General features: G+C 43.8%; 1 protein-coding gene across 2 annotated transcripts in view; it reads right to left on the reverse strand.

Moving 5' to 3' along the window:
- Positions 1-15,893, reverse strand: part of YES1 (YES proto-oncogene 1, Src family tyrosine kinase) — a 307,066-nt gene that overhangs the window by 116,332 nt on the left and 174,841 nt on the right. For both annotated transcript variants that reach the window (XM_078687455.1, XM_078687456.1), the window contains exon 3: positions 3,260-3,359. In XM_078687455.1, coding sequence (XP_078543581.1) covers positions 3,260-3,359 — 100 coding nt within the window. The remainder of the gene's footprint in view (positions 1-3,259; positions 3,360-15,893) is intronic.

Consider the following 15,893-nt stretch of genomic DNA (forward strand, 5'->3'; position numbering starts at 1 on the left):
ATTGGAGAGCTAAGGCGGCCAATGAAGACTCACGTCCACAGAATCTATTTTCTTCAATTCTCCGTCTGGTGCAGCAGCAGGAAAACATATTTAGAATGATTCTGTTCATGGCGGCATAAACTATAAAGGTACTCCGCAGTAAGATGCTGCTTCCAGAAACATTGGATAATTTGGCACAGGTCTGTGTCTTTCTAAAATGTGACTCACTGTCAGGGTAAAACACGGCTTGGACCAGGGTGCCATAGGGGGGTTAGTAAGGGTTTTGTTGAACAGCAATGAGGACTCTGAATTAGTCCTTAATTTATAATGGAATGAGTACCGGTTCCTAAAGCTCTGCTCTGAAACCCACAGCCGGTGCAATTAAATGTCTGCACACTGAAAACCAAGGCTGCGTAGTCTTGAATTCACATCAGGCCTCTTTAATCCACTACCAGGCACTCCCTGCCCCTTTATCTCACACTTACAGGCTCCTGCTTTCTGACAGTTTTTCCATCTTTCTTGTCCTCCTTTTTTCCGCTTCGTTTGTTTTTCCGTCTCATGCTCTTCGTTGCAGAAACATTTGTGCTTGTCTCCAAAAATAAATGCTGGTACCCCCCCAACCCCCCCCCCCCCACCCCCCACACTGGCAACCACTGGCTCAAATTAAGCAGAAGTCCCAGGCAGCAAAATTACAGTCAAATAGTTGGCCTTAGCTTCCAATGCAGGAAGCTGCAAACCTAGCACTTCCACTGATCTACGCCCACTATCACAGAAAAGCACTTTCTTCTGTAGGGGGTCCCAAGGGCGAACTTAATTCAGTCTTCAATGAAGTCTTCAAACCACTGTCATTCTACAGATCAAGGTTCCAGCTAGCATCCACATAATGAGGGGGGAGTAAGTGGTCTGCCTCTTGATACGGCCTTCGTTGCGGAAAATTTGCTCAAAGACATGAAGAGCCCTGGAATCATAACCAAACAGGATCTTGATCCTCCAGAAACACAGCCTCCAAAGCAAGAGAAGAAGACAACAGTCCTCTAATCGAAGTCGGGCTTAGTTTATTACATACTGTGGCACATGTGGTTCGGGGGATCCAAATTATGAATAAGAGCCTGGACCAGTAATTAAACAAGGAGCAGCATAACAAAGAACTAGCTGGCATTGCTAACAGCAAGAGAAATGAGGCACAACAAACTGAATTTGCACAGTGTCAGCCAGAGGAGGACCCTGCTGGTAGAAGCAGGGTCCTGTTCTGTAGTAGGGTGCACAGAGATCCCCTACTACAGAAGCCTGGAGGCCCCCTGGTGCTTCCAGCACAGCAGATGGAGGAGAGGCGTGCAGCAGAGTAGGGAGGTTTATTTTATTATTTTAATCCACCCCACCACCCCTGTTCCGAGGCAGCCGCAACTGTACCAAAGTGATGGACAACCCTCTTAGCTAATGTCTAAAATCAGATTAACCAAACAAGCTTAGACTTAAGGGTTCTGTCCTAAAGTCCTTTCCTTCTGTGTGTGAACACTGGTGTAAATATAGGTGCATGCTTTGTGTTGCACAGGGTGTGTAGTGCTAATAAGCTGTGCCACACATGAAAGCTCACTTAAGCCAGCCCTAAAAAGCACATGAAAAATGTAGCAGGAGCTACCCAGAGGTTCAGACTTAGTCACCTAATGTGGCATGGGCAAGATACCTCTAGTACCGGCTCGTGAGCTTAAGGTTTAACATTTGTTTACACAGGCTGTAGTACAAAATACGTATTGCGCACATAGCTTTAGAAACAGGCTTATCTTTAGTGACGCTACTAAGGAGGAATGTGATCACATGCCGTGAAGAGTCCTAAACCTGGAAATTAGAACCCTAGAACCTTTGCAGGCACTAGATTGCAAGGGTTAAAAGGAACAGTGAGACCGGCACGCCGTCGTAGGCTCAACAACACAACTGGGATGGAATAGCTAAAGTGTTACTGAGATAGGCATAGTGACAAGCACAGAGTGCCACGCCCACTGGAAAAAGAGCCATTGAGACATGAGGAACATGAAAAGCAATGCCTGTACAGGCTACTAGAGCACATCATGGACAGAGAAACAGGAGCGGCTATGAGAGCGATGCAGGCCAAGGTGCATTAAAAGAGGGAAGCAACAAAGAAGTCAAAGAAGCAAGAGGCATGAATGGAGGAGAATGGAGAAATGAAAAGGAGGCCGACAAGGAGGGGAAACGCAGAGGCGAGACAAAGAGAAAATAGCAACAACACACATGAAGGGAGAATAAACGAAGAAACAAGGAGCGAGAAGCTGGGAGACACCTGGTCGAAGAAAAGACAGACAAACCAGAAGGAGAAGTAGCATTAGGCAGACAAACTAGATTTGTGTCTTTTGAAGAAAACATTGGCCAACTTGCAAAGGATCCTCAATTGCCCCGCTCACGTCATCCTTGGCCTGAGGTACAACGATGACATCACTGGCGTCTGGTCCTGATCACAAGGCCCTCCATGGCCGTGCCTGACCCGGTCTCACTGAGTGGTTACTACTGTCTTACTGACCCACCAGACAACCGTTCAAATCCATCTTATACAACAAAACGGGCTGCGCATTTCATGCACGAGGTCACGCCCTTCAAAGCCCTGAAAAGGCACTTACCCCATCAGTCCTGCTAACAGTCAGCCCTGAAATCCTATTATTTGATCAGCACAGCCCCAGTCTCAGCTGATCCTCAGCTGACTCCTCCACCCCCGCCCTATAGCGCCATCTTCTATAGCTTAGACGTCGTTATTCAAACACAACGGATAAAATGAAATAAATCATGGAAACAACGGTGGCTGGAGCAGCGAGAGGGAAAATCTTAGGTAGGACATGAGTAAGGCAACAAGAAGGCTATACATAAAGTGAGATAGAAGACTAAAGTAGATATATACTAGAAATAAAATTAAGTCGAGATCGAAAAGACCCTAGGGAAGCCTTCGAAAAATGCTTAAAAAACATAACGGAGACACCACAAGAGACTTATTACACTTTCTTCCAACTACAGTTATCAAATTGGAAAATAAATCGATCATATACACTTTCGTTTTGAGCACTGTGCGCTGCTGAGTTCACCTTTTGTTCAATAACAGAACATCTTCATTTCCTTCGTTGCATGTCCATAAACAAAACTCGAAAAGTTTGATTTTCAACCAGCAGCAAAGAATCGCTGCAACCAAACAGGCAACGCCCCTCACTGCACCGACCTATACACCTCCTGCAGCCATCAGTGTGCTAATTTTAGAAGTTGACGTGTAGATAACACTCACGTGTTGTTTATTATCTGGAACCTTTCACCCTTCTTAAACGAAAGATCTTCGGTAGTTCTCGCTTCGTAATCATATAAGGCCACAAAAATGGTAACGCCACCTTAGAAGCAAGATAAAGAAAACAGAAGCGTTAGCACACGACACAATATGTTACACTTAAATTATGTTCTGTTCAGAAAATGGAAACAAACACAGAGAGACGAAACACACCAGCATAGTTGGTACTGTCGAATAACAAACAGCACGACAAATACAATGTGTCTTAATGGCGGATTTAAGAACCCTGTGAGTCTCCATACCCCTTCGCATAACCTCACACACACCATCACTCTCATAAGCAGGATCGACGCTGGTGGTTGAAGAGAGGTCGTCAGTGCCCGCAATGCACGTCTTTTAAAGTGTCATTATTTTTAAGATTAGTGGTGAATTAGTATAGTGGAATATGAAAGTGATTCGATTGGTGGATATGTTAGTCAGTTATTTGAATTGAGAAGGATAGCGAAGGGATAGAAGAGGGAAAAAGATTTGCATTTATAAAGCGCTTGCTACCCCTGACGAGGTGTTAAAGTGTTTTTTCGGCGAGTATGATGCTACTTCAGAACCCATGAAAGGTTAGCGGTGAATTAGTATAGTGAAATATGAAATGAATTTGAGTGGTGGACATGTTAGTCTGTTTTTTTGGCTTGACAACAATAGTGGTGGGATAGAAGAGGGAAGGAGAATGGAGGAGACGTGTATCATGAGTTCAGCCCTTCAGGGTACCACTCCCATGCATGCACTTTTAGTAACAAACCGGATGCAAATAATTATACTGTATTTTGTACACATGAGACACGTCGAGACGGCGCCGTTATGAGCATGCTACATAGATGCATAGATTGTGCAATACTGTGAATCACCGGCCTGAAGAAAGGTAAAGCCCCGAAGACATCCGGTAAAACCAAATTCTCTGCAGAACATTACCAGTGCAATGCTTCTGCTGATTTGTGTGGATACATATTATTTGTCTCTTCAAACCATCCGTTTGTAGTTTACATTAAAGAAGGACATGTATATAGCAGCCGAGGAGCTTGGCAGAGGGTCGGAGAGACCACCCAATGTCACTGAGAGAGGCACTGTTCCAATGAACGGCAGGGACTGCTTTCATGAAGGGCTGAATGCCCAGTCATGGTGTGCACGGCCCGGGTGCTCTTCCGCCTCAAAGGAGAACACCTATATAGATAGCTCTTCATTCCAAGGGGTCTCGTGAGCACACACAGTCGCACACATGCCAATACTCCCGATTTAGGTGACAAACTCCCCATTTTAAACATTAAAATATTTTTATTTTTACTTTGCCCCACTTAAAACTTCCTCCGCTTCAATCCCAGTGGAGGAGAAAACTCCTTTTTTTTTAACAAAGTTTTCTATAGCACGAACATGACCACCGAGGGTATCAGAGTGCTTTACAGTTTATACATCAAGAAGGATACAAGCGGTCAAAAACAGAACTAACAAAGACGAAAGTTATCAGTCCTGTAGAGCTGGACACCCTCTGGAGACCTGGCTGCTAGGACGCAAACCTTTGGTAGCTCCCTTTCTTAGGCAGAAATTTCTTCATCAATAACACTTTGACTTCCTTTTTGAAAAGGACAGTAGAAGGATTCAGCCTGACTTCAGGGGGTAGGGAGTTCCAATTCCCCGGGAGATACCGGAGACGGCTCGATTGTAGGTTTTTCTCTTCTTGAATTTTCGTTTTTTAAGCAGTAGAGTGCTGGCACTTCTGGAGCCTCTCGGTCGACCTGCGAGCTCCAGTTTTTGAGCGAGGTACAGCGGGGTATTGAAATAAATGGCCTTATGTGCCATGCATGCATGTCTAGATGTAAGCCAGTTCAGGGATATCAGATCTGGCATTGTATTTATTTTGAAAAATCTCAGCCTCAGCAGATCATGGCAGGACCCTGCGCGGGGAGGCCTAGTCACTGTGGCAATGAAAGGACATACACACACACTGTATTGGGTGCAGGTCGAAGACCACGTGCGGTCATCGCCCTTTTTAGGTCGAGCCTGGGCAGCGCATGTGCTCCTCTTTGAGCCATGCTGTATTGGAGTATGGAATAGAAGCCACGCCAACTTTATGCCCATATTTGTTATTGGCTTGTGTCATTGTCCTTTGTAAATGCTGGCTTTCGATTCGTTAATAGGCTTGTTAGTCCCTCCTTAGTACCGCCTTGTCTTCATTCGTAACCTCCCCTGAGGACTGGTCCTTTTACTACGGTTGTTACACTGCGAGTTTTTTTTAGTCTGTAATCATTATTTTCTTTAAATAGTTTCTCCTACTGAAGGCACGACATGCTATCCTGCTACATTCAGCGCGTTATGCGTGCTTTCAATTTCTAAGTAGCCCGGGACAATGGCGGACGCTTCTTGGAATAGGTCTCACACTTACAAGAGTTTGAGCTATTGGCATTGTACAGGACAATGCCCTTTATTTATGTGTAAATTATCAAAACATATAAATAAAAGGCATTGTCATTTACAATGTCAATAGCTTAAACTCACGCAAACGTGAGACCTATAGCATTGAAAATGCTTGTATTATATAGCCTCTGGCTATGCCTGGCCAGGATGTAAACAGTGCAGTTCCAGTGCAGCCTGCTACCTCAGAGGAGGGGTCAGGTGACTCCATACCCCTTGTATGCCTGAGAGGAAGTCCGGACCAGGAGGAGAATCCCTTCTCCACCTCCAATGGGATCTATAATGGGGCCTTCTGTGCCGTGGTAGTTTGGTTCCTTGTACTATAATGAGCTGTAATTAACAGTGCATGGAAAACAGAATTTTAACTTTCTGGCCTGGCATTTTTGTTTCACATACTGGGATAATGTGGAGCCGTGCATGGCAGTGTGAGCTTTCCTACTGTGACAATGTGGAAATGGCATCTTGGCGCTACCTACTACCTGATAGTTATCTCTAACCTCTGAGGTCCATGCCTTAGGCATTATAGTTACCCGCACTAACCCTATGACACTAAAGAATAACGCAGTGAGACTCTAGGAAGCTCCTCAGCCCGGTGAGATGGCCTTTTTAAGACGTTTTGAAAAGCATCCTGGCACATAAAGGTAGCCCTGACTGGGTGGCATAATCATGTTATTTGCACAAATGTTTTGATCACTAGGAACAGTGATGACAAAGTCTTGATAGGCAATGTAAACCTGGCCGAACTTCTCTCTGGATAAGATTATAAACTGGAAGTTCAGTGGATTATATTGCATCAGATAAGCACTGTGCATGCATCAATTTATTGTACCTAGGCACAGTTCACTATACTAATTCAACACTAATCCTCTATGGGTCCGGTAGTGTGATACCCGCCGAACAAGCGCTTTGACGCCTCGTCAGGGGTAGTAAGCGCTATATAAATGCAATTACAATACAATACACCATTTTGTGCATTGGATAAACACTGCTCCTGCTTTCTGTCTCTTGAAGACATTTAAGTATAGGAATATTTCACTACTACCCCATCGGAAAAATCCGCCAATCTCATGGATTTTTGAAAATATATCTAAATACTGTGCTCCAAAAAGTTTCAAAACTTAATTGCGCCAAAAACAACCCTCCATGCTTAAACTACCTTTGGAGAGGGTTGAGCTCGCCGTTATGTTCTAATGGCACAATATTAAAATATGGCTGGTTGTCGTGCCTACTTTGCAACTTGCGCTGTTGCCAGGTCCTCACAGAAAGATCAGCCATGCTTGAGGCTCTTCCTGCTGTCCTCCCTCTGAACCCCCAGCCCCTGGCTGCTGTTATATGATAAAAGTTTTGAAACAAAGTCAAAAAGATGCATCATGATTCAAGGCTGCAGGAAGCAAGAAGAGACTTGGGGAAATGCGGTTCCAAAGCCCAACTGGCTATATTTGTGGCAAGCCAGTGGTTACAAGCTCCAATTATAGAACGAAAATTGTCAAATTCTAAAAACGGGGTGAAGAAATAATGGGTCACAACCCAAGAATATGAGACGTTCTGTTTATTTAAAAAATAAAAATATATTTTTTTTAAACGGTAATGTACCCGTGAGCCGATACAGTGATTTTGTGGTGTAATAGGATAATGAAAGAAAACACTGGTAATGATGGATCGTAGAATGAGCTCGAAACCATGCTGAATGGGAAGGCTACGTATTTAAAACCCAGTTAGGTTTGTACCAAAAGAACAATGTCTCAGAAATGAACAGCTCGTTTCTGTAGAAAATGGTGTCCCATACAGCAACTGGAGAGGAGTTAGTGAATACAATTACATGTGTTTGCGGGTGTGCACAGACTCACAGGGTGTTCCAACTTTGGAACTACCTCATTCAGTTTATTCACAGCATGTGAATCCAGAAAAGATTCATGCTGAAAAACGTTGGTTCTGGTGTGGCAAGAGAAATCTCAATTTTATTACGAATATTTGTAATTCTATGTTTAGTATGTAGTTGTGTGTGCATTAAAGTACTTTTTCTTTTCAAAGTAAGAACGCTAGACATTTTATCACAATTATATAATCCCTATAGCTTGATCCAACAAAGGGGCAGTGACACTGATTATCCACTCAAACTTCAGGAAGCTCCTGCTGCTACTGTATGCTGAATGAAGATAAAACGGTTCCAGGGGATAATCCGCGTTGGTTCCAGAGGATGATCTGTGTTGGCTCATGGCAATCATCCTTAGTCCTGGACCTCCATTTGCCTTCTTCAGGATACAGATCCCTACGCTTTTCACAATCCCCCCTGATAGGAAATACCTAGTGGCAGGGATGGTTAGTGCTGGCAATACTTGCCTACACACTTGAAACATGTTCCATAGTTCCACAATTGTCCTTCTCAACATGGGGTGTGAGTGAGAACGTCCTCCTATAGTCACTCTTTCTTCTGGCAGTAACATCGCAGTCCACGCCACTCTCGACCCTTAGACAGTTGTAATATTCTTTCTTTCTCTGCATTTGAGATCCCTTTCAAGAAGAACATTTTTCTTTCTAAAACAAAAGAAATGCTCTCCATCCTGAGCGCTTGTCTGCGCCAGGGTGTGTTAGCGGCCCAATGGTGAAGCATGCCATATCTAGTGGGTGAGGGCAATATTTACAGCCTTATGGCTTTTCCTCCTGAGTTGTTAAGTTATTTGACCAGCGTTTTAAATTCTGAATGTACAAATGGGATAATAAGAGCTCTAAGTTTACATATTAAAGCCAGACCTTTTGGTATTGCCAATGCTTGTTTTTAGCCTATCATACTGAAACTAAAACCACTGAGCACAGTCAGAAATTATCAGAGCAGTCTTGGGACATCTATAAAAATGTACGCACTAGCCTACCTAAATAACATATTTGGAAATTGAGACATTAGCGAAGGGCTGATAGAGCACACCCTAACTCCAATAGGCATTGACACACAACTTAAGCTTTGAAAGTATTGTACTGGCGCCCAGAAGAACAAAATACCAGAATTCAGGGCACTATGTGAAGCTTACAATGTTTTCTGTAACCGGATAAGTCTGATCCAGAAACCACACACAGGGTGATTACTGGCTGATCTGCTGAAAGAGGATCAACAGATACAAGAACCAAAGAAAAGACTGACAGTGTTAAGAGCCACATGGAGCAGTAACTTGCATATTTCTTTTTGGTCACAAGATAGCCATAAAAGCTCGAGGAATTATCTTAAAGTCTACTTTTATAAGTAGTCATTTGACTATTAGCAGAACACTTGGGGGACGCCCACCATCTTCACTAAAGGATCGGCCTTACAGCGCTATACAATCTTAATCTCCGACTGATGATGCAAATGTATTGTCCAGTTAGAACAAGCCTGCCTTCTAGAGGAAAACAAAGACCGACCACCAGAACTGTTCGTAGTTGTAAATGGACTGCCGTTTTCACCTCTATCACAAACCATCAGCCCTCGCTTTGTATGGGGCCTGCCTGGCAGCACAGCCTGGGCTGTTCCCATTGGAGCAGTATCATGGTCAAACTGCAAGTGGCTCGTTCCTGTGTGATGGTGGGCAAAATAGCGATGGACTGGCATGCGACCCAAGTGATTGCCAGTGGCTGAGATTCATTCAAGCTTTCGGCCCATCACTTTATTTTTTTTATTCCTCAGCACAGTTCAGTAAGACACATGAGAGGATGTCCATAGCAGGGAAGAGATCGGGCAGTAATGGTATGGTCAATCATGCTGCTCAATGCAAGAAGTACTCAAGTGGAGGTGGAAAATACACACAGAAAGCCAATAGCATTAGGTGAGAAATTAATACTTCACTCAGCTGAAGCCAATGGCTGAAAAAAGCAGGTCGAAGAAACCCAGTGGTTGAAAAGCAGTAGAGCGCCCCCTTTAAGCACTGGAACAGCTTAAATCTAGCTCTGTGCTTGTTCCTAAACCTGCCCATCTCCTTCTCAAAGTAAAATTGAGCATTGGCCTGCCTTTGGCTTAGTATCCCTAACTTCTCTCTTACCCAAGGTACCATGCTAGCAGCTTTTAAAGGTGGAACAAGTCTTGCAAGCGCTATATAAAACTACAAAAAATACAAAATAAAATCAAACCCCTTCAATGGCCACCCTATTTCTCTTACCTGCCGCTTCAGATATCATGGAATGCCGCCTACATTGAATCACTGGAACTGCTGTCAGAGCATAGACCTATGCAGGACTGCAGATGTTGACAGGATCGGTGACCTGATTTTCTAGATCTATCAGCAGCATTTGACATGGTCAACCATGATCTGCTGATCCAGTAACTTTATGAAGCAGGAAGAGGTAAGATAGCCAAATAGTTTACCTCCTTTTTCTCAGACAGGTTTCTAAAGGTGGTTCTTGGTCCTTTTTATCCATGTCGAACTCCTTAGGCTGTAGAGTTTCTTACAGCTTGGCTTATTTCTGTTAATATTTATTGAGTATGTCAGACCCCTAGCTACAGCGCTTCATTTGTAGAAGAATGAATGCTTGGGTCCACAGTCTTACTCCGAAGTCCACAACTGATACTATTGAATGTCAGCATACTGAATACTAAGGTTGCGTAGTCTTGATTTCACCCCACGCATCTTTAATTCACTGCCATACACGCCCTGCCAGTTTATCTCTCTCTTGCAGATTCCTGCTTTCTTCTTTTGTCATGTTGTTTCAGTCTTTTTCCTCCATCTTTCCCCCTTCATTCTCAAGCACAGGGTCAAATTTTGAAGAGTACATTTAAGTTCATCTCCTTGTGTTTGCTTTGTTTGCCCTAAGTTGGCACTGTATGCCCAGACGTGGGTCCCTTGCTCACTTTGCCACTGGATTCAAGCTAGCCTGGTTAATGAGGGGTGTTACCCTGAAACCGGTCCCAGGATCCTTGTTTCCGATCCAGGGAAGACCTGGCTTGGCAGTGCGGGCTGGACTGTTCTCATGAGGCACAGGGTCAAGGCTGATGTGGCGAAGTGAGCTAAAGAATGATGATGGATTCAACCCAGATCTGTGACTGGGGTTGAGTGAAAAGTTTCAGTGCTCCGTCCATCATCTCCTTGTGTTTGCCGTGAGGACATTTAAGTGCCAGTCCCCATAAATGAGTGCTGGTAGGTCCCACGTTCAACCACCAGCTCACATTAAGCACTGCCTAGCTGCTATTCAGCAATTCAATGGGAACGGACTAACATTATGCAAATGACACAGAAATGCTATCCAGAAGAGTTAAGCCCTTATGCAATGCCTGTTGGAAGCAGAGAGAGTGGATGGGAGATCAGTGGCTAAAGTCAAAACATAGATAAAAATGTAATTCTCCTTACTGGAAAATGATCCTTCAACCTTTTATTCCCCTGTACAGCCTTCTAACTTCGGTTCTGATCCACACCAGAAGTAAGTTAAATGACAACATAGAAGCCGTCGTGTTTATAAACTATTCATTTAAAAAGATAAAACGGCACCCCATTCTTCATCTTTTACCAGAGAAAGATCGTTGTTTGGCCATATCAGTATTGATAAGCTACAGATTAGACTATTGTAATGCAGCTCATCTAATGATTAGGACTACCCTACTCCAATGACTTTAAGAAGTACAAAGATCAAGCTGCTCGACTGACATTTTTTGGACCCCACCACAGACATGTTACTCCGCTTTTGAAATACCACTACTAGCATCCCATACAAGCATGTACCATTTTTAGGGTACTTAGTATTGATGGCACTGCCCGAAATGTCATTTGCCAACACCTCATTGTTTACATTTTACCAGAAACCTATCTTTTTCAATACTGTTGACTGGGGAAGACAGCCATTACAATGCAGCTGTTTCCATGCATGGCCATGACACGCATACACTGTTACCATGAATAGGCTTCCCCACGCATTTCTTTTTACAACGTACATGGTGAGGGTATATGCTGGTAACTGCACCTGTGTGGTAAAGGCTGTCGGCGTCGTTAGAGGAGCGAATAGATCCTTCCGCTTCCTCTAGACGACCTTTGTGTGCAGTGCCTCACAAGAGTTACCTCGTCATGTAAAGGTAAGGGGGATTGTTTTTGGGACGGAGGTGATTTTATTTTAAAGGAACTGGGGGCCAGATTTTGGGGTCAGGGAGGGGGCTGAGTGCTTTTTTAAAGGGCTGGAGGCTAGGAAGGGATTGCGCAGGGTTCTAGATTTAGGGAAGAGTGTTATATTTCAACAGGGTGGAGGTCGCACTGGGGGTCAAGATTCAGGGCTTAGGGAAGGGTTGGGTAATTTTTAACAAGGCGGGGGTCGTGCTGGGGGTCTAGATTTTGGGCTTTGGGAAGGGTCGAGTAATTTTCAACAGGGCGGGGGTCACGCTGGGTACTAGATTTAGGACTTAGGGAAGGGTCGGGTCATTTTTAACAGGGCAGGGGTTCCGTTGGGGTCTAGGTTTAGGGAAGAGTCAGGTCATTTTTAAAAAAAGGCAGGGTGGTGGGGGTCACGCAGGGGACTTTTTATAGGGATTAGGGCAGGGGTCTGGATTTTTTTTTTTAAGGAACGGGATGGAGAAGGCCTGGGGAACTGGCTTAAGGACTGAGGGCAGGGGTTAGGGAAAACTTTTATCATGCGTAGGCCTTTACCACATTAGCTTTACAACAAAATATGTTGTAAAAGCATGCGTGGTAAAGGTTATATGTGATAAAGGCATTTGCATTGTAACACATGCGTGGTAAAGGCATGCATTGCAACATAATGCGTTGTTTTATCAAACAACCCTTGACCAGCTCCCGATATTGGAAGTCTCACGGGGAGGGGGAAATCGAGCTTTCTCAATTTTAGCAACAAAAGTTACTGATTGGCTTTCCCTCGTCTTTCAGAAACACTTCCTCGTATTTGCTTTTTTAGACAATTTTAACAACTTTGCCTTTAAGGCAACCCTTTGGTCAATTTCCGTTTTCTTTTTTCTCACATGGTCTTTAACAGCGCTCGGGGATTTGCGGGTTTAGTGTGGTTATAATTCCCTTATAACATAAAACTCGCTCTATGTATTTTGCAAGCAATAGATCGTTTGACATCTCTGTCAAAACCTACCCTAAAACATGCTGTAGGAGACAGGCAAGTTTTCTCCTGATGTTTAATTTGCTCTATATTGATTTTCCCTCATGGTAAGGCCAGACTAAGTTCGCTTCATCTTGTTGCTGTTGACAGAAGGGCACGTTGGTGTATACAGTCACCATCTGTTCAGCCCTGAGAGAGGTTTGGTGCTGGGTCTTCATCAGACTAGCCCTACAAGCAGTGTGTCCTACCATTCAATCTCAGGTTTTGGGAATGGTTCCCAAATACAAATAGAGGTTGCAGTAAACATGGATAGCTAACAGCTTCCTTCTTTAGTCCTTCCTTTTATCATCCATTAATCTAGCTCTTCCTTTCTGTAGCCTTCCCTCCGTCTTGTCATGTCTTCATCATCCTTTCCTTCAACTCCAGCCCCAATAACCTGTTACTTACTATTGAGGGCTATTTCTGACGCTCTTCCAGGTTTACATTCTGCTTCCCCGAACTGGATGCCTGCAGAACCAACCAATGTTTGGTTAGTGTATAAGATTGCTCACTGTTAAGCAACAGTGTCAGATGTATAAAATTGGAGGTTCATATAGGTTAAAACCCTGGTGAAAATCTCAACCTTACACCATTCCTTGGCTAAGAAAATGCCCATAACTCTCTTGAATTAACTGTAACACATGTAAGCAGCACTTGAGGGTTAGAGGGTATTTAAATATGTAGAGTGCACAGTAAAAGTACTTTTTTTGTTTTACATGAGAGACAACTACTCAAGATAATTTTTCCAAATTAGCTAAGGGGTGTTAGTTGGTGTGGATCAGAGTGAGAAGATGGCCTGCCAAGTGTTGTGGACAGTCCTGTTGGGCAGCCTGTGTGCCCTTCGTAAAAGAAGAGTGTCGACGCGAGGTAGCACACAGCCCAGCAGCCTCTAATGTAAATGCCTTAGAGGATGCATGGTTCTCTGTGCTGTCACACCACCAATGTTGGGAAATTAGGGGCGTGAGCACCTACATTGGCTGAAGGCTGCAAAACATGATGGCTGATGATCTGCGAAAAGTAAAGCTGCCCTTTCTTGGGCTGGGATGAAGCTCCACATTATGCATGCAATCCTGCAACAAAAGCCAGGCCCAAACCCTACTTCAACCCTATGCTGTTTCGACCCCTGCTTTCCTGCCAGCCATTAATATTTCCTTGTGGGGTTGCGGGTTAGCGTTAAAGGAAGATTTAGGGTGCCTCTCGGGTATCTGTAAAGCTTGCAGCAATATGAACTATCTACTTACTAAATCCAGGGGCTAAATAGGTTTAAGGTGGTCAGGTGTCGAAGCCAAGGTTACAACCCATATACCAGGTTTCGAGGTCACTAACTTAGCCAATGGATTATAACCCTGGGGGGGTTAGCAAAGTCACAAGGCAGGAACAATATAACCGAAGAAAACGTATGTGGTCCAGTGGTTCAGTTATCAAGATTAAAACCCGGTAAACTACATTAGAGTACCAGCTTCATTACAAGATTGCACTGTGTGATCCTGAGCCAAAACTAAACATGTTTTTTGCCTCAGTGTACTTATTTCTCAAAACTGAAGTCCACACACTACCAGTATTAAGTGATATATGAAACGGATTGTAAACATTTTCAGAGCTTAATTTGTAAAACAATTAGTGCCAGGCCCAAACTTTTGCTCAGAATCTGTTATTGCAGAAGGTTGAGGTACTGAATACCGAGGCTGTGTAGTCTTGTTTGTGACTCGTGCCTCTTTAGTTCACCACCAGACATCCCCCGCCCCTCTATCTTCCCCCTATGCCTTATTTTTGGTCCCTGCTTTTTAGGTCGAGCATTCAAGACCTCTTGTATATACTTTATTAGAAAATTGGAATGTTGGGAGCTCCATTGTAGACAATGGAGTGCTCCCTGCTTCTACGTGCCGGTAAAGGCCAGCAGAGCAACATTCCAATGTTTTACTAAGGTCTCTCGGAGCCCGGGGAGATTTAAATCCCCTCGAGCTTCGAGAGGCCTTGGTTTTATTTGTTAGAACATTCTGCCCTCTAGTGGCAGAATGTTCTAATACCCTTATAGACCTTCATAGCAGGGCTATACTGGCTATTAAAGTCCCAGTCCCTTGTTACACACGGGAGCGGGCCTTTAATAGCCGGTATAGCCCGCTACGGCTATAGTATATACTTATATCTGTATGTACTTTCTGGCCTCTGGAGATAAGCCCTAAGACTTGTCTGCTTACCCTTAGGTACTTTTTTCTGTTCAACTGCTTCTATTTAACGGTCTTGATAGAAACGACCAGTAGAGGTCAGTAAAATACCAAAATTGCTTTCTGCTGAGTGACTGTCTTTATTTTATTTTTTGGCAACTGCCTCTATTTAACCTTCTTGATAGAAAACGACCAGCAGAGGTCAGTAAAATACCAGAATCAATTTACCATTCTCTAGATTCCAGTCCATAGAAATGGTCTTACACGAGCACCTATAGACAATAATATTTTTTTCAAATCATGTATTTTAAGTGCTATGACCACCGAAGGCCCTGATTTTACATTAAAAACAGAGCTTTGGACTATACCATTTCCCACTGCAAGGCAATATTTCTCTCCATGTGTTCCCATACTTTGTGTGTCGCGCAGTTTGGTGCTAACTTTCCCTCCATGGTAAAGAACAGTAGATATTTCAGCACCGAGGCTAATGTACTGCATAGCTAAATACATATAAGGTCACAAAGGTGAGACCAATTGCATTGCAAATGCTTTTTCCGTTTGTCACCTGTTTTCCTCATGTTCACCTTTTGTGTCTCTTGGTCTGGTTAAAAGTCTGAGAGGAAAAATAAGTGCTGGTCCCAAAAAATGAGTGCAAGTGGCCCCACGTGCAACCACCGGCTGAAATTAAGCATTTCATTCCGGGGAGGGGGGGGGGGTTGTTCTTGGCTGATTTAGTACAGTTACTGTTTAAGAAAACAATGAAAAGATGTTTTACAAATGGAAGCACTGCGTCTACTGGTTGCTAGCGATCTCTAGCTGAATAACACGCCTTTTCAAGATACATGTGTGGGATTCTGTGACTTGTCTCCACTTGTTAATGTAGATCTAAGAGAACACAGTCACCTTGGTTTCTGCATAAGCTAGCCTTTGATTATAACAAGCAAAAGCTTGACAGCAAGTCCTTT

The sequence above is a fragment of the Lissotriton helveticus genome, chromosome 4_1 (assembly GCF_964261635.1).
Source record: "Lissotriton helveticus chromosome 4_1, aLisHel1.1, whole genome shotgun sequence".
In the NCBI taxonomy this organism is placed as follows: Eukaryota; Metazoa; Chordata; class Amphibia; order Caudata; family Salamandridae; genus Lissotriton; species Lissotriton helveticus.